Below are 18,733 nucleotides of genomic sequence, written 5' to 3' on the forward strand. Positions count from 1 at the left end.
CGCAGTGATATTATTTCTGATCAGAGCTGTGCTCAGTGAACTCCCTTAGCAAAAGGACAATGAGTGGAACCAGCTGCTTGCTGAGCACAGCATCCAGTTGTGTTCTGCTTTCCAGCACACCAGGCTGTTCTCCACCACCACATCAGCTGAGATGTTCTGCTCTTCCTTGGTATCCTGGAAGTGACTCTGTCAGACAGAAATTGAAGACTTGAGGAACTTTGTCCATTACTCTAGCTAATTGTGCTTTTCACTTGATACTGTTCAGAGTGTTCAAAGGACAAGAGAGCCTCTTACTTCAATCAGAATCTAAAAAAGCTGCTTGGAAAGGTATTTGAATTCCTTGGAAAGGTCTTTTGAATTCCTTAGTGTCACCTGTCCAAAAATCACTGCACAAGTCTGAACAAGTCCACAGATAAACATAAAAGCTTGGTAGGAGGGAGAGAGTCCTTCAGGCAACTGAGGGCTGTGTGAACTCACCTGAGGTGCCACTTTCCCTTCCTGGAAGTGGCTTTGAGGTCATAGAACTTCTGGCATTGTTTCTACATGGATTTGTCCACACGTGGGTTTGGAAACTCCTTCTCAGGAAGGCCCAGGAATCCAGGTGGCAGTGCTAGAGCTGCAGTGAGGGCAGGGATTGGGCTCTGGGGGCTTTGGAGCAGCTCCTCCACAGGACACGAGTGACTGAGATTGGAAAGAGGAGTCTGACGAGGCCACTGAAATCAGGACTTAATTAAGGGCTCTGCACTGCAGGTGCAGTGTTGTGTTTGTCTCCTGAAACCTGAATTGCAGAGAAACCAGTGCTCCCAGCACCCTTTTGATGTTGTCAGTTGAGGAAAAACAAGCAAACAACCAACCCAAAAAGCCATGCTGACTTTTCCTCCATGTGCCCCAGACCCTGAGCTTGGTGCAGTATTTGTGGCAGAATATAGGCAGAAGACCCCAAAGTCAGCCCCCTCCACCCCAATCCAAACTGGCTTTGAAGTAATTATTTTAAATCTAATTTTATGAAATTATATTCCTAAAATACAGAACTGTGTTTTCTCAGTCATGGGAACAGATCTTTTTTAATAAAAGGCTGGGATCTTACAGAAGTGCTTGACCCTGGAAGCAAACTGCTTTGAAATAAATGAAGTCATCAAGTACTTAAAAGCCAGTAATGAAATTTCTCTGGGCAGGCACCTCACTGCAAGCTGCTAAAGCAGTCCTGAATCAACTAATGAACATTTTGTTTGCTACCTACTTATTTTAACCCAACATGGAAAAAATTTCCAGAAAACCTCAGTATATTTTGGAGATGTGAAGTGTGAACCTGAAGGGGATTTTGATGTTTACAGGATTATTGGTTGCCAAGAAAGAGCACTGCATCCCCAATGTCTACTCAATATTTAGAACTAATTCTTGGTTAATTTTTTTGATCTCATGCCCTAAGGAAGAGGTTTGTCCTGTGGGGGCCTGTCCCCAGGGCTGGCTCTGAGCTGTGCCCTCTCCCCAGCACAGATTTAGGATTCCTTAAGTCACTGTCCCTCCCTTGTGCTGGGCAGAGGCAAAGCAGCAAAATCATGTCTTCAAGTAAGTAAAGACACCAAACACTTATTTTAAAAGAGGTTTAATCCAGCATGGTTTCTAAATATTAACCATGTCTCCAGGTGACATGCAGTACATTTTTTACTTTAAAAAAAAAAAAAAAAAAAAAAAGAGAGAAATACAAAATGAGTATAAAAATGAGCCCTGGTCCCCTGAACATCACAGTTTGTGCCAGTAAAATATGACAAGGGAAAAAAACACAGGATTTGGAACAGGAAAAGGTCCAAAGAGATATTTCTCATAAATCACAGATTGTCACATTTAGAAGCAACCACTTGCTTTGCATTTATTCTGTCAGTGGTCAGGAAGCAGGAGATGTAGGAGCTGCCTGCTGGACAACTCTGAGCCTGACCAGCACCCTCTGCCCCCTGCCAGCCCCAGTGTCCTGCTGGCAGCTGCCACAGGGAACTGGAAGCCAGGTGCTGATTTTATTTCAAAGGAAATCTGCCTTTATTGTTTTATCCCTGTTTTTCACTTGCTCTGTTAGTACCATCTGCCCTCATTTTAATCACACCTGTTCTGGTACTGTGTTCATTTTTAAACATCCATGCAGGTTTCTTTGCCACAGATCTGTCTAATGCCATCTGTGAGAAGTGTGCCATACTATTCCCAAGCATTCCCAAGTGTTTATAAATGGACACAAGATATTCCAAGGTAGGCTGTGCTACCTGTGAAAACAGCTTGTAAATTCAGAGGGCTTTTCCCCTGGAACACAACACCACAACAGAAATCACATCCTTCCAGGGGCGAAAAACCAACCCATCCCACACGGCATACTGAAAAAAGGGGGCAGGGGAGATGAATTCATTGCAGACATTCTGTGGTTCAGGGTTGGGTTCTTGGCCTTTTCACAGTGGGGAGGAGGCACTGCCCTCCTAGGGCCTGGGCACCCTCAATGTGGCAGCAGCAGTGGCACAAGTGCAGCGCTGGTGTCACAGCAACACCACGGCCTCAGCGCAGAGCAGGACATCAGGCACTGGTGCCTGGGGCACAAACAGCTGCAGGGTCCCCAGGCAGCTTCTGCTGGGAGCTATTTGCCAAGCCTACCTTCCCTGGCTGTGCAAACACACAGGGGTTTCCACAAAAACAGGACAGGGGTTTCCACAAAAACAGGACAGGGCTTCCCAGAGCTGCCTCACCTGCTCCAGCCCTGGTGAAATTGCAGCAGAAGGGATGTGACTCCATCCAAGCAGCTTAAAACAAGGGATACTGAATGTTTGATGAGCCAGCTGCCCTGCAGCACCATTATACTTGGAGGTTTGCTCTTGCTGCAGATTTCCAGTTATCATTTTTCCTTGTCACACATAGACAGGAGATATGAAGGTATTGAGACCAATGTGTTAACTGTGATCCATGCCTTCAGTGCTTGGGAGTATTCAGACTTTGGATAAAGAAATACTGTTAGGTAATCAAGAAAAATACAGAAGCATCCAAACCTCTCTTCTTTGGCATGTCAAGAAGTATAAAAGCTCTAATGTTAAAAGTTTGGAATTATTGAAAGCACATTAAAAGCTGTAAATGTTAAAAATGCTGTTCCCATTTCCTCAGGACATGGATGTGCTGACTGGGGAGGGGCAACAGAGAATTGAGCTGTGTTGTTTGGACAGAATTACTGTAGGATCTGTAGCTGTCAAGGAGTGTTTAATGGCACTGGGAATAGTCTCCTTTTCCACATCACTGCCCTGTCTGTGCTCTGGTGACTCCATAAACAGTAAGGTGGAAAGGGGCTGAAATGAGGGGATATTTCAATTGGCAGTGCATTCAGCAAAGATGAAAGTGCTTGATCATCTTCCCTTCATGCTTGGTTGGTGTTTGGTTCTTCAGTCTGAGTCAGAGTCGGAGTCCTCATCTGAGGGGTGAAACAAGGAACAAAAGTGAAAATGCAAACTGGAAATCCCCCCCAGCTGTGGCTCTGGCTGGGAGAGGCTCCTTTGGCAGGATGTGCTTCAAAGGACACAGCAGGGTTGGGAATGAACAATTCTGTGAAATGGCAGCTCTTGCTGAGGTGATGGGACCTGAAATGGTGTTAGAAGGAGTTGGGAGATGCTGCTGAGAGGCCCTGCTGGTATCCTTGCTGCTCTGAGCACTGCTGTGTGCTCTGAAGCTCAACACCTCCAAGAGCCAGAAGCTCTGAGATGCTGAGAAATCCCACCAGGCTCACAGAGCTCCATCTTTCTGGCCTCAGCACTTGAGAGCCCCTGTGTGGACACAGGTTTGGGCTGCAGGACTGAGCCTTCCTTGCATGGTCACAAACACCAACACAAAGCTGTGCGACTGCACTTCTGTGAGTTTATGTGTTTGTGTCCCCATCTCTAGGGGAACTGGATCTAATCTGTATCCTAATTCTGCACCCTTGCCACCTGATCATCTTCTGAGGGCAGTTCAGTTTTAGCTTTTACAGCCTGTTTTCTGCTCCTTTAATTCGTTTTTTCCTTTGTCTCTCTTTTCAGCCTAAAGCTTGAGAAACACGTAGCGGTATGCTAAAATCCCCAGAAGAGACTGTCAGTGCTGCTGTTCACCTCCTAGGATTCTACACACACCTTGGGTGTTTGGTATTGTGGGGGTTTTAAATGGGGTGTTTTGGGGAGGTTGGAATATTTATTTGTTTGTTTTTCAGTGTGGAGCAGTCCTTTTAATCAATGTAGGTGCAATAATGAGTAACAGGCACATGATGCCTGATTTAGGCTCCTGGAAACTGCAAAACAACTACCCCCTGTCCTGACTTGAACTGGCTTTAAACATCCAGCACCTTCTTTTTATCTTTTTCTAAGTGGATCTGTCTGATCTGAAGTAGACTGTAATAGAAAAAAAATTGATAACAACCTTGTTAATTTTATGCCGTTTGACCCTTGGATTTCAAGGCCATTTGCCCACAGATAGTCAAAGCTGATCATAACAGGCAATCGTGATAAATGATAAAGAGAAAAGCACTATTTGCACATAAAAGGCTGTGGATTAATGGATGTCCATTATAAGTTATTTAAAAAAAAGAAAAGGTAGAAGTTTGCTTGTTTTTACAGCAAGACATTTTAAGAGGGAAAGGAAATATATGCTGCATGGTTATTTCTATAACTGGATGTGGGGCTTTTCAAAGTTAGATGTTGTGAAACTCTGAGAAACTTCACATTCCTGGCTCACAGGTTATCTTCATAAATCACTGGAATTCCATTTGCAGCTTCCTAACTGAGCACAGCTGTCGCAGACAAGCCCAAGAATAGAAACTGCTCTTACTGAGCAAGAGCTCTTGCTCCCTGCAAAGGGTGAATTGGGGAGGGAAGTCTCACACTGCAGCTCATTTAGCAAGCAGGAATTCCACCCACCTTCTGTCTTGCGCCCCTCGGGGGAATCGGAGCTGCCCTGCTTGAGGAAAGTGACCAGGTCATTGAAGGTTATGTAGAAATCAATGGCAAACACGATGGTGGCTGCAAACCCAAACACCTGAAAGGGCAAAATAACACTTAACAACAGCTCCTGTCTGTCAGGGACAAATGAAACCCGACCAAACCCACACAGGAAAAACTCCATGATTTTTTTGGCCTGTGCCTTTCCAAAAGGCAGGGAAGGGAAATGGTTTGTGACACATTGGTATCAAGTGAATCACAGCTGATTTGGGAGCTTGAGAAGTGACCAGGGGTGTCCTTATCCCTCCCCCAGGCTGCAGGCCTCTCGGGCTCTGGGCATGTTCTAGGCATCAGCACCTCCTGCACATCCACTGTCCCAGGGCACCTCTGCCACTTTCCTTTCTTGGGAAATAATTTTCCACTTGTTTCCAAGGAGATGTGTCTATTGCTGAGTAAACTAGATAGATTAAAATGATTCTGGAGTTCCCTCTCCAGTGTCAGAGCAGCAGAGCTGTGCCAAGCATAGTCTGGGTGCTGGTCTGGGAGCCTGGGCTGAACGCACTCCATTGCTCCATTTCTCACTGCAGGGACAAAGGTTAAACAAGGTTTGGGTTTGCACTGTGGGATGGTTTGGGAAGAGCTGCTGGCTGACACCTCTGGGCATTTTTCTTCCCAAGCTTAAAAAATTGTTATGCAATTTTTATTTATGTTGCATACATTATTGATGCTTAGAGTCAAGTTGCAGATGCAGGGGCTGTATTGTGTTTCTGACCACAAAATGCTGAAGGCTGTCTCCTGGGCAGTCCTTGGCTGCCCATGGCTAAAATGACACTGCTCTTGTTTCAACACATGCAAGCAAAACTAAGCAGGAGAGGCAGGAGGTTGAAATTACTTAATTTAGACTGGCCTTAGCAGTTACAGGTTTGGATTCTTCTTATTATTATTATTTCCTCCATTCAAGGATATTGACACTGCTTGCAGGAGCAGCTAGTAAAATTAAAAAGCAGAATAGGTGCGTTCTCTAAGGGCACAGTTAACACTGAGCAGCTCTGTTAGGGTGAAAAAACTATTCACTGGTTCAGGATATGTTTTTCTGAATAAGCAACCATTTCTTCTTTGCTTTGGGTAAATTAATTCTCAGTTAATTGAAGAAACTTCTATGACTTGTAGTGGGATCATATTTGAACTGTTTCTTAAGTACATCCATACTCAGTTCACCACAACACTTAGGTGGAAAGCTCATGCCTACTCACCCCTGCTGCTTTAGATGCTCCATCGCTGTATTTTGAGACAGCAGCAATTGAAATGGCAAAGTAAATAATGGCAGCAGTGACACAGCGCAAGAAATCCTGTGGAAGAAGCAACAGTGCATTCTCAGACTGGTCAAGGATTTCCTCTAAAAACCACCCTGGAAACGAACACTCAGCCCCTCTGTTGTTGCATCAGTGGCCTTGCTGGCATGTGACCACATCCTGGTTTGCTGTAGAGGAGGAATTGCTCATTTCTGAAATATTTCTAAGTAAGAGAAGACCTGAATCTTGGCATAAACTTCTACTCTTAACGAAGTTGGGATAAATCCTGTGTCAGGCAGACCTTCCTCCAGCCTGGGAAGGGCTGTGTGGGCTGTTTGCCTTGGAGCACAGCAAGGGCTTTAATAGAAAACTCGTTTGAAATGCCTTAAAATGCCTTAAAAACCTCATGTTTGAGCATTGGGAACTCCTGAGGTACCAGAGGCTCAGAAGGTCCCAGCTCCTGTGAGAACAGGTGCCTGTGTCCCTGTGGATGCAGGGCTGTGTGGTGATCTCCAGGGAGACCTGTCTATGCAACTCCTCATTCAGGAACCAAACACTTGGTTCAGTGTTGGAATGATTTATCCTTCCTGTCCACTGCCACCTCCACCAGTCTGCCCCAGGAGCCTGGTGTGATCCCTGGGATTTGTCCTGCTGAGCTGTGACCTGTCACACCAGCAGGGATGTCTGCAGTGAGCTTTAAACACAGAGCTGTGCTTCCCAGGGCACAGGCAAATCATGGGGGCTGCAGTAATGGTATCCCCAGCTCTGTTCACAATTAGCTTTTCTGCCTTTCCAGATGGAGGAGTAAGATCCTGTCTCAAAGCACAAATCCTGCAAGAAACCTGACTCCTCTGAAGTCAGGACAAGGTCAGTTATCTACATTCTGTGCCTGCAGTATGTTATGGTAATGGCCTTTTGTCTCAGTTCTGAAACCAGATGCATGTAGAAAATGGGAAAACAATGGAACTGAGATTACCAGCTGAGAGCTGTGCAGTCGTAGCCAAAGTCACTGATGCTGTTTTATCTCCCACTGGCCTTGCTAAAGTTATTTTTATACACTGAGAGCTCTGATTCAAACCTCACTGCAAGGAACTACTGATGGTACCAAAAGAGAGTCCAGATTGGTAAAATCAACGGGATTTTTTGAGGTTATTTGTACAGCAAAGCAGCTGCTCCCTTTGCAATGATATTTGAGGCTGCAGGGACATCCAGTGGCCAAAGCTCTCCTGCAGCCCAGCAGCCACTGGGCTCTTGGGCATGAACTGGCTGGAGCCGCCCTTTCCCAGAGCAGCTCAGTTTGCCTGTGGGTGTAACTCTACCCGAGAATTTGATCACAGCCTGATAAAGTCTGCCTGTTATCAACAACACACCTGTTTCCCCCTCTGCAAAGGTGGCAATAAGGAGCGCTCAGCAGTCAGACTTGTGCTGATGCTGGCCCTAAGCAATTTGCCTGGAATTGGGCATACATTCTGTGCTTTGATAAAGCCATGCTTTGTGTCAGCACCCAAAAAGCTGCAGTGCACAGCAGAGCATAGTTCAGTGTGCTCTGGGACCTTCTGGACCAGAGGCAGCATGGACAAGTTTCTAGCAGGGCAGTAAAGTTGTTACAGTCACTCTGAACTCCTGCCCAGCCCCTTTCAGTCCCCTCACTGCACAATTAAATCTGAAGGTTTCTGTTGCACATCTCACTTACCGCCAAAGGCCAGTAGACTCCTTTAAACTTCTCATTAAGCTTGGAGGCGTAGGCAAAAAAAAGAAACAGTGCCAGCAGAAACTCTAGGAGTGGTGCCATCATGAAAGAAGCTGCTAGAGATGCAATATAGCAGATAAAGATGATAAATGACAGCACCTAAAGTAAAGGGAAGAATCATAGTTATTTGCATGGAATAGCAGAGCTGCAGTTAGCTGAGCAGCTTTGAAGTATTATTTTACCTGCGTATTTCTGTCAGTGCTGCTGCTGCTGGCATAGCCTCAGCATCCTGCTTTTTTTATTTTTCATTGGGTCAAATGATTTTTCTTGTTCAGCACAGAATAAATCTGAAGTAATGGTGTTTATTTCCATGTGTGTGAAATCGCTTTTCTGGAGCGCTGGGTGGATTTGCACCTCTCAAAGTCAATAATTTGCTCTGGATTGTAAACAGCTCTGACAACAGAATTCTGAAAATAGAGTGGGGTGTTGCCAAGCAAGCAGAGCTCTAAGCTTTCAGCTATGACAGCTCTCATTTGAAACCCAAAGCAGTGCTCAGACAGTCTGAAGTAACTCAGCATTTATAATCTTGGAGTTGAAAGAATAAAGTATGATGATGATGGATAGAAAAGGGGCAAGAATTAATTGTTCTGTGATTTCTGGAAGTGTCTGGTTCCAGTTTTCAAGCGTGGCAGCTGTTTTAGATAGTAATAGGATGGATAACGCCCATAGATTTGTTTTATCTCTGTAATGTTTCCTAACTCTAGTAAATAATAAAAAACCAGCGTTTTTTCCCACTCAATTGAAATACCTTTAGAATATGGCTCAAAATACAAAGTTTCACAATGGGAAAACAACTGAAGAAAATGCATTTTCACATAAACCAGGCAATACCAGAGTGCTGTCCTACACTCCTGGACTGTGTTTGTAAAAGTGGAAGGGGAGGGAACCATGGAGAAGCTCAACACCATTTTCAGTTGTACTGGGGGTTGGTCACCTCCAAAAAGAGGCTCCAGTCATCCTGTTCTACTGCCTTGCATGGGAATTGGTTGCTCTTTCAATCAAATTAGCTTGAAGTAACAAAAGTGGCCAGGATGCTGAAGTACACATTATTGTGTGCCAGTTTACACCTGGGCTTCTCTGTCCAGCCTTTCCTCCTGGAGACAAATCTCTGCCTTCCCAAAGCTCAGGGATACTTTTGGTCAGCAAGACTGAGCATTAGATTACAAAGATTTTTTTAAACTTCTAATTCCAAATAGGGACACTGGCATTCCCAGTCACACAGCACTGAAAATAAAAGGATTATTTTCTCCCAGATGGCACATCTGAAGGCAGATGTAGCTTCCTGCAAAGGTAATCAATGCATTTGCCTCATTAAATTTTAGCTCTGTGGACTTGTTTGCTGCTACTATGGGTTCCTGGGGACCACCTGTACTTTGGAAAAAAATCATCATTACATTTGAGTAATAAGGCTTCTATAATTATTAACTGATAATTACTCCTATGAGAGGTCAGTCAACCCTCAAATACATGTCTCAAAAAAACCTTTTATGTTTAGGGGGCAACTAAGCAGTTCGATCCCACTGAAATAATTTCTTGGTGTAATTAATTACCCAGTCTTTATTCTCAGCCTGTGTTTTGGGGAAAGCAGTCAGTGCCTGTGCAGGATGCTAACAGCCGGAGTAAACTGTTTTCATCCATTAGAACTGGCTAGTGAGGTTAGAGAGGATGTGACATTTTTAGTAAGAGACTATATTTATCTTAAAACGTCTATGCATTGTTCTTGTTTCACTGGGTTCTAAGAAACTGAGCTGGGATAGTTTATAGAGCTCACTTCTGCATGGGTCTACTAGCCTGTAATATCTGCCCCATTTGTGGGTGTTTACCCCATTCTGATTTGTTTATTGCTCACAGAGCCTCTCTGCAGGTTTTTCTCATTTTCATACAGGGGAGGGAGTTCATTCCCTGTATCTCATCCTTAGCGTGGTATTTTCTTTCTATGAGCCAGAAGTGATAAGAACTTTCTGAAGGAAAGTGGATTCATCAGAGCTTGACAACTCCTAAGAGGAGAGAGGACTTCCTTCTTCCTATCACAGCACCTTAAGGTGGTCACTCTTCCCACCCCAAAGAACAAAGACTGCACTTGCTTTGTGAATCCACTTCCCTTGCATTTCTCAAACATAATTTAGACACAGTTCTATGTTTTCTTGGATTAAAAAAGAAATCACCATCTATACATGACCTTTTTTTTTTTTTTTTCTGGTGTTGAAAAAATATCCTTTTTGTGGCTAAATGCAGCTGTGTGATGGCTGAGCTGCAGGAGTGACGAGCAGCAGGGAGTTAGTTGGGTTCTGGGCAGGTCCCACTAACCACAACCCTTCCAATGGCAGATCCTTGAACTTGAACTAAACCTGGTGATCTCTTAGGAAAGGATTAAATGCAGTATTAAATAATACATCCTACTGGAGCAGCAAGGGGAGGTAGAGAGGCAAATTTCAGATATGTAAGGTGATGCTGCACAGCAGAGATCCCTTTGAACTCAATTCTGTTTGAGTCAGGAACTCCTGTGCTCTGACTGCCTTTGCACTGAGAAAAAAGCTTTCCTGTCAAAGTGTAAAGTGAGAGGAAGAGACTTTGTGGTCTGTTCTTATCAGCTTTATGGCAATTTGTGCCAGGGAAGGCTCCTGTTGTCTCCTCTCAGCCCTGGGCAGGAGTGAGGCTCAGACACGAACTGGACTCAGTGTGAAACAGGAGCTGTTCTGTGGCAGGAACACAGCAAGGAGCCCCCAGTCCCAGGTGCTGGGGTGCCAGGGGATCCCTGCTTTTGTGCCAGGGAAGCTGCTGAACAGACAGATCAGTCTCAGCATTTCAACCTTCTAACTGGCTCTGACCCAGAGAAGCTGGAGAAATATTAGTTGTTTATTTTAAAATCTGGTTACCAGGCCAGCTACATGTTCAAACCAAGGCCTGCCTGACTGGTAGATGACCGCAGTGTCCTGCTGCCTGCTCCTCAGCCCTCAAGGTCAGTAACTGTACTCCCACCTTCCCCACCCTCAGTGGAGGGATTGAGTCCAGCCTGTCCTGCTCTCCACCTGTCAGCATCCCCTCATGAGGAGAGCTGCATCTCTAGGCACACTGAAAAAAAAGGGCACCTTTTGATTCACAAGAAGCCACTTGATTTCAGTAGATTATTGATGGTATTAGTAAAATTAGTAAAGACTATGATGTGTGGTCATTGTTCTGCAGTTAAACATCATTCCTCATTCTGGGGGCACTCTGAGACTGACTGAAAGGGCCAAAGGAAGATTTTATGTGAAATAAACATCCATAAAATAATGGACCAGATTTTGAGAATGAAGCTTTGAAAGATGATATTTCTGGATACCTTAATCGAGGGAAGGCTGGAAGGCACAGGAAGGGAAGGGAGGCAGACCTTGGAAAGAGCCAGAGGAACAAGAGGAAGGAGGGGCCCGAGATGGTGCATCATCTGTCAGGTGATGATCATGGCACTGCAGCTTGGTACTGCACCTCCTTCTTTGGTTTTCTTCTTTTCTGTCTCCTGACATGGATTTTAATGCCAAAATTCCTTGGCAGCTTGGCAACAGCCCTGTGTAATACAAGAGCCCACAAATTGTAGGGTTTTTATGATGTTTCTCATTTCTCCTTGTGTAGAGAGCTCATTTCCTCCTCTGACAGGTGGAATGCACAGACTCCTTGAAAAAATATTGGATATTACCTATAACTTTTCTGAATTACAAAGGTGAGCAGGTGCCTTTTCTGATCATTTAAGTGCACTGCCACTAACACAAGCATTTGATGCTATCTTAAAATTTTAAAAATACACCTCTCCTTGCATAATACAAATGCTGCAATGCCAGTCTGTACCCAGAAATAATGACATCTACCTATGTACTTTTCTAGACTTCAAGTCTTTGTGAAAAATCCTGCAAACTGAAAGAGGGTCTAAAAACTCATAAGCACCTTTCAGAATATATCCTGACCCCTCCAAGGGCTGCCAAATGTTCCACTGCACATCAGACTTGTTCTGGACCTCTTTTCCTGGAGCTGTGTGTTTCAGGGTCACTTCAGAGAAAGGTCAAGCAATGGGACCTTGTTGTTTTTCTCACAGCTTTATATCTATGCTTAAAAAAAAAAAAAAAAAAAAAAAAAGTCAGCTAGAGAGGAAGTTTGTGAGGCTCCATGCAGTTGCAAGTTCATTTCTAGCACCTTCAGAAAGCACTGAAGCTTCTGGGAGGAAAAAAAAAAGTAGCAGTGTTTTATCAGTTTTGTCAATTTGTATTTACACAAGGTTTTTTTCTTCCCTTCACTTGGGATTGCACCATCAGCATTGAGAGCAGCTGTGTCTGAGCTCTTCCTGAGCTGCTGATGACAGGCTGGTGTGACTGCTGCCAGTTTCACTGTGAAGGAATATCTGCATGCAGGAAACTCTAATGCAGCAAAGAGCAGGACAAGAACCTTTCACAGCTTGGCAGTCATAAAGGGATAAAAAATTCTGGCAAAAAAGCAGCCTGACTATCCACTGAGCTCCTTTTATGTACACTCCCATTCACACAAAACCCTTCTTGGGTATTGTGTTTCAGAAAGCAACTTTCCCATTTAAACCCATGTAATTATTACTTAATATTGTGTTGCTGGGGTTCTTTAAGTGGCCAGGCATTACAAAGTTACACTTTATTGTACAACTGGCTTGCAGTTCAAGGTCTAAAAAATAACGCTGACAGTGGTTTGAGAGCACACTGTCCCTGAAGGGAGGGAGGCCTGAGCAGTGCTGAGGTCATGGCAGCTCCAGAGGTGTTTGCCTCCCCTGGGGAGGGAGAACAGACCTGCTGGAACCCACTGGGAATATGGGGATGCTGGGAAGCCTCTGCCATCACTGCAGCTCCTCATCTCCTGCTCCCACCTTCTGCCCCAGGAAAGAACAGCTCTACCAAAGGTTTTACGAGTGGGTAGCAGTGTCATCTTTTGGACAAGAGTGCATTTTGTTCTTGTATTCTTGTCACACAGACAGGAGAAAGACAGGAAAAGAGGAGAGAAACAGGCACAATGATTTCTACATCCCTTTATGTCACCACAAAGGTGGCACAACTTTACCTATTCACACTGCATTTTTATAAAAACAAAATAAAATGTAGTGCCACTGCATGCTGGCTTTAGGAGACTGAGGAGGTGCCAATTAAAGCAGCCACAAAGGCTTGAGTGGAACAGCCAGGTAAGCAGCAATCCACAGCTGGGGATCTTGTCTGGACAAGCCCTGGTGGCAGTGTCAGAGTGGCTGTTAAATGGTTCCAACACAGGACACAGGGAACTGAAAGCTCATCTCTTGAGGGTGGAAAAGGGCAGGGATGTGATTCTGACCTTCAACACAGCAACTTGAGTGGTTAGGAAAAATGAGTAACTTAAGAAGAGTGTTAAAATGTGTGGAAGAAACCATGGCATGGAGGGGAGAATCCAAAGGAAAAAAGATTAACCTGTGAGATTAAAAATTATGGTTAGAAAATGGAGGGAGCAAGGCAGTGAGAATAAACAGGATTAGGAGAAGTAGTGAAGTTTGTAAATGTATTTGATGCTACTGCTTCTTTCTGGCTTTACAGCTGTCCTAGGTAGAATAAAAAATTCATCAGACAGGTTAGTGGGGAGGTGGACTGGATGTTCCCCAGAGGTTCCATACAACTTCAAGCATTCTGTGACTCTGTAGAGATCAAAAGAAAAAGGAGCAGGGAATGGGGAGAGGATAACTTCCTTATCTGAAGAAAATTTGAGATTATAATTAAGCCTCTAGCAGTAATCAGCTCCACCATCAGCCTGACCTGTTCTAGGGGGAAGCACTAGGATGCCCAGTTTATATGGGTACTGCACCATGTATTGCACTATTTACATCAGTACTGCACCTGAACATTCTAAAGATCCTCTGTGTGGAAATATTATTTTCAAAAATGGCTTGAGAGCTGCAGAAACAAAGTGCATTTCTGGGGAACTGCCAAGCTGCTGAATAATGTGACATTTTTAACAGTAATGAGGACTCTGCTTTGCTTCTGAACAAAAGGCACTGTTCAAAATGTGTATCCCTGAATATTATTTCCATACATTTATGCAGAACCCAACCCCACCCCACATTAGCATTGTGTCAGAGGAAAAATTAAACACTCAAGATGAGAAATACAAAGCTAAAGATGAAACACAGATTTAAACCATGATAGATTTAACTTGGACTCATCCTCAATTATTTGGCACTGCATTTCTCTAATTGTATACAGGCTGCATTTACTCTGGGGTCTGTGTTGTCTTCAAGGGATTCTTCTGACAGAGCTGAGAAAACTGGAGAGAAATTACTGCTACCTCTTGTCTGCCAGGAAACCACGTCCTGAGCACGTGGGCTTGTCCTGCAAGGAGCACAAGGAAAGCTCTGGCAGATGGGATTTTAGAGCTGCTTTCAGCCAGCCAAGCCCTTGGGTAGCCCCAAGTGGCCTTACAAAGGATAAATCCCTGTTTCGTCAAGACAGAGCACTTTTTATTCCTCCAAGGAGGGATCATCAGTACTTTTCTATGACAACAAAAGGGTGAGTCTGATCCCATGACCAGAACAGTATTCCTCCAATATGTCATCATTCTGAGATGTTAATAAGTCAGGCTGTCTGAAAGCCAGCATTTAGTGGCTGTAAGCTTGCAAAGGAAATTCCAGTGTGTGTTACAGAATGTAACAGAATGCCAAAAGGAACCAGATTACTTGGGCTCTGATATCTTCTGAATGTGTGGGTTTGTAAACTACAGATGCTGTGTGAGTGATGGGGTACCTGGAGGAGGGATGGGGTAGCTGGCATTTTTTTGGTGGAGCCTGTGGCCTGTTGCTACCCAGCCCGAGGCTTTCCCCACCACAGAAGTCATCCTGACCTCCTGAGTGAATGCTTTTCCTCTCAAAGCCAGCCTCACATCTGGCTGTTCCCTGTCAATCTGCCACAGGGCAGTGCCCACAGCCTCACAAACTCTCAGAGCTGGTCCCCACCAGCTGGTCAGAGACAATTCTGCCTCCTTCTGCCTGTTCCTTATCTTTCTTTTGCTGGAATATCCTTGTGTCCTTCCACTGAGCTAGCACAGTGGATAGCCAGAGACACCTTGCACATCTGAACAGCGCTCCATGGACCTGACTGCTAGTTTGGGCTGTCCTGATATTTCACTATCTGCTGCCGAAACTCCAGCTAAAACTCCAGCAAACTTAGTGTTTGAATTTATCATTATTTCTAGCAAAAATTACGTTGATCATCTAATTTCAATCAACGAGCTTCCTACTCAGAAGCTAAATTTTGGTGTGAAATACGCACTCCCCATGGGGGTGAGCAATATCCTTCCCTATCACATGGGTAGTTTCAGCTGTCAGGTTTTAAGTCTTTACACGTAAAATTCCAGAAGTCTCACACCACAGTCACTGCCCTGGTCCTGCTGCCACACTAGTGCTGATCCAGGCCGGGTGTCCCTGGCCTTGTGCCCACCTGAGCTGGTGCCCAGTCGCTGTCTCAGCACCCCAGCGCCTTTCCCTCCGGGCAGCTCTCCAGCCCAAGGGCTCCACCGTGGCGAGCAAGAGCATCCCTCTGAGGTCAGGGACAAACACGGCTCTGGAGGGCTCGGGACAGCAGCTGAGTGACCGGGATGCACAGCCTGATGCCATACACCATAAATTCATGAGTAAAATCTTTCCTGACACACCCAGGACAGGCTGCCCGCTAACCCGGCACCAGCCGATAATGCAAATCGCAGCCGTTGTGGTTACTGGATTCGCACTGCAAATAGCTTAAAACTAAATCAAAGCGCTGTTTTTTACCGAAAAGAGGTCGCCGATAGCGAAACACACATAAGGCAATTGAAGACTAACGTGACAAGCTCTGTCCCTAACGTGCTCTTCCTGAAGTACGCTACATCCCTTACGCTGTCAGCCCTGCAGCTCCCCCACTCCGGTAGGGCAGTTTCTCCGTTTTCCCCTCAGTTGTTGCCCCCCCGTCTCCCCTCGGTAGCCGTTCCGCAGTTTTCCCGTCGGTTGTTACTCCCGTTTTCCCCTCGGCTGTCGTCCCGTTCCCCTCAGCCACACAGGGGAGCGGCCCGGGGCAGGTCGGTCCGGCAGAGCCCGCTGAGGTCTCGGCTGCCTCGGGCGCGGCTCCCGCAGCCCCCCGGCCCCGCTGTCCGGTCCTTACCGACTCTGCGAGCAGCAGCTGTCCCTTGCGGGAGCGCAGGAACTCGCGGGGGGGGAGCAGCGAGCTCAGCCCGGGCGCTGCCGGGGCGCCCGCGGACTCGGGGTCCTCCATGGCTGCCACGGCGGGCGGGGTGGGCTGGGGATGGGGCAGGGCTGGGGCTGGAGCCGGGCTCGGGCTGAGGCTGGGGCTGGGCTGGAGCCGGGCTCGGGCTGGGCTCGACCTGAGTTCCAGCCGGGCTCAGGCTGGGCGCGGGCGCGGGCTCAGGCTCAGGCTCGGGCTCAGCCTGGGGGTGGGAGGTTGGCCGTGGAATTTTTTTTTTTTCTCTGTGAAGGAGGGAAGCGGAAATCGTGACACTGCGGAAACGTGAAAAAAAAAAAAGTTTCAGCATCCCCAGCTGTGGGGGGCGGCCCCAGCGCCCGCCCCTAGCCCCGGGACAATGGAGCTGGGCTGCCACCCTCGCCCCTTCTGTGCTGCTGGATCGACACTAGGGACCGGGGGGCTTCTTGTCCCTTCCTGTCCCTGCCGTCCCAACACAGACCGCACAGAAACACCGCGCGCTCGGGGCTGGAAGGGGCGGCTGGAGGCCACTCCGGCCAAACCTCGCTCAAGGCTGAAATTTCAGGATCCAAATGCCTCGGCGAATGCTTTAACATGCAATTCACATGGCACAAGAAAATCCTTCCGAAGGATGGTTGCTGGGTCATTACATTTTTACTTTACTTTAAAATGTGCATTTACTCTAATGTACTTTTTTACACTAAGTAAATAAATAAGATTAAATAATTTACTTAAGCTTTTTTTTTTCTTTTTATTAGAGAAAGAAGACAACCATGAAAACAATTTTCATACAGGTAAAAATGCAATTAAGTTTAGAAAAACACGGCAATTTTCTCTGAAGCTTTAACTGGTGAAATTGCAATGTTGAAACTGCATTTGGAAAAGTATGAAACCTTATGAATGATACTTGCAGGAACATCAGTGCACAGGAAATTCAGAAGTGAGCACATGAAAATACAAATCCTTTAAAAGAGAGTGGGGAAACAGAATGGAGAACTCATTCTTTCACTAACACATCAATCTTATTTGGCAGGAGCACTCCTTCCTCTTGCTTTATCAAGTCTAATCTTCTTGCAAAGAAGAACCACGTCGATAAGGCAGAGAACAAGCAATATAAGACCCAACACCTATAAAAATTACCATAAAATTAGTTCCCCCAATCAATCTTGAGCGTTTACTGTAGTGACTCATCAAGGTAGCAGTAAATACATCCTCCTAACGTGGTTCTAGCCTTGAAAATGTGTGTGATTTGAGACAGATGACAAATCAAGTAACACTCGCATTTACATCCCATCAGCCTTTCAGAGAGCTGTCTACAGCCTGCTCTGTTTGATGTTTGTGTCAGGCCTTGGAGATAGTGTGGTCCTCTCCTTGAAAGCTAAGCTAATGCTGCATTATGCCAGACAATGTTTTTATCCTAAATGAAAGCCCTTCTGTCTCTTCAAGGGTTGCTTAATTAATGGGACTGGCCCTGAGAAAAGTCAAGGGGAAAAGTTAGTTTTCGTAGAAACAAGCCCAGCAGGAAAATGCTCTTCTCTTCTGAAAGGAAAACATATTCCAAATTAAAATGTACTAAATTATTTAGAAAATAGACAACCTCAGGCAAGTAACTGGAAAAATCTGTTTGCAGAAGAGCCACTGAGTTAACTCACTCAATTCCTGCCCTTCAGCCCCATCCCACGTACACACAGAGTTTTTTATGCAAGCACTGAATTATCTGATCAGGGGATTTATTTTCAGGAGAGCCCTTGGGAGAGGACAGCTCAAGGCAGTTTGTGCCTCGGGAGAACAGGCTGGGGGTGATTCTGTCCCTCCCAGCACTGAAGATGTCAAGGGTTCCACCCAAACTTCTGTTCCCAGCTACCTGCTCAGTCTCCTGCCCCCACATTTAATTTCTGTGAACTTCACAACTGAGAATATAAATTCTATTCCAGCACAGTCACTCTATCAGAAAGTCTCCTTTATAGGATGCCATTGCCAGTGATGCCATCAGCTTTTCCCATCACCATCTCCTAAGGTGAGTTTGAAAGACCTCTGTGGCAGGTTTTAGGTTTCTTTTGGTTGCTTGTCACATTTCAGCTTGTACTGTATCTTGTACTTTTAGAGACTTTCAAAACTGAGGGGTTTTCTTCCCCTCCTTATTGTTTATTAAGATTAATTATATTAGTTGCCATTTGAATTAAAAATACCCGTTACACAAACTATTAATTTGGTTTGATCTTAAGAACATGAAATTCTTACAATCATATGAACAAACCCCCTTTTCAACTGACATAATTCCTCAGTTTGTGTCAGAAAAAAGAATGTACACACCAGGAGGGAGGTACCAGCATGTCTGTTAAAATGTTTCAATTCTTTTTAGCAGGACTGTTGGCATTTTTCCCCAAGTAGTGTAACCAAACTGGATAGTCCTAAAAGAGCTAGGGATTCCCCCACCTAGCATTTCAAGCTATGGTAGCAAATGTAGGTTACTTAAAAACATGAGAAAGTTTCAACGTTTCAGTACTTCTCTGCAGTAATTCCTAACTTTTGTAACATCTTTTAATTACTAGTCATATGAGGATTACTTTC

At 45.3% G+C, this 18,733-nt stretch overlaps 1 protein-coding gene across 1 annotated transcript; it reads right to left on the reverse strand.

Annotated features, from left to right (window-relative positions):
• Positions 1 to 1,480: 1,480 nt before the first annotated feature.
• CMTM3 (CKLF like MARVEL transmembrane domain containing 3) lies at positions 1,481 to 17,185 on the reverse strand. The gene is made up of 5 exons (XM_083870305.1): positions 16,106 to 17,185; positions 7,911 to 8,066; positions 6,179 to 6,274; positions 4,905 to 5,022; positions 1,481 to 3,433 (listed from the first exon to the last, which is right to left on the reverse strand). Exons 1-5 carry the CDS (start codon positions 16,214 to 16,216, stop codon positions 3,405 to 3,407), a joined length of 510 nt encoding a protein of 169 aa, XP_083726431.1. The 5' UTR covers positions 16,217 to 17,185; the 3' UTR covers positions 1,481 to 3,404.
• Positions 17,186 to 18,733: the final 1,548 nt, after the last annotated feature.

Source organism: Zosterops lateralis (assembly GCF_965231275.1).
Source record: "Zosterops lateralis genome assembly, chromosome: 12".
NCBI lineage: Eukaryota > Metazoa > Chordata > Aves > Passeriformes > Zosteropidae > Zosterops > Zosterops lateralis.

Coding starts and splice junctions, on each gene's coding strand:
- CMTM3 (XM_083870305.1), bottom strand. CDS start 16,216: ATGGAGGACCCCGAGTCCGCGGGCGCCCCGGCAGCGCCCGGGCTGAGC. Junction 8,067..16,105: donor AGCTGCTGCTCGCAGAGTCG/GTAAGGACCGGA, acceptor CCTTTACTTTAG/GTGCTGTCATTTATCATCTT. Junction 6,275..7,910: donor GAGTCTACTGGCCTTTGGCG/GTAAGTGAGATG, acceptor CTTCTTCCACAG/GATTTCTTGCGCTGTGTCAC.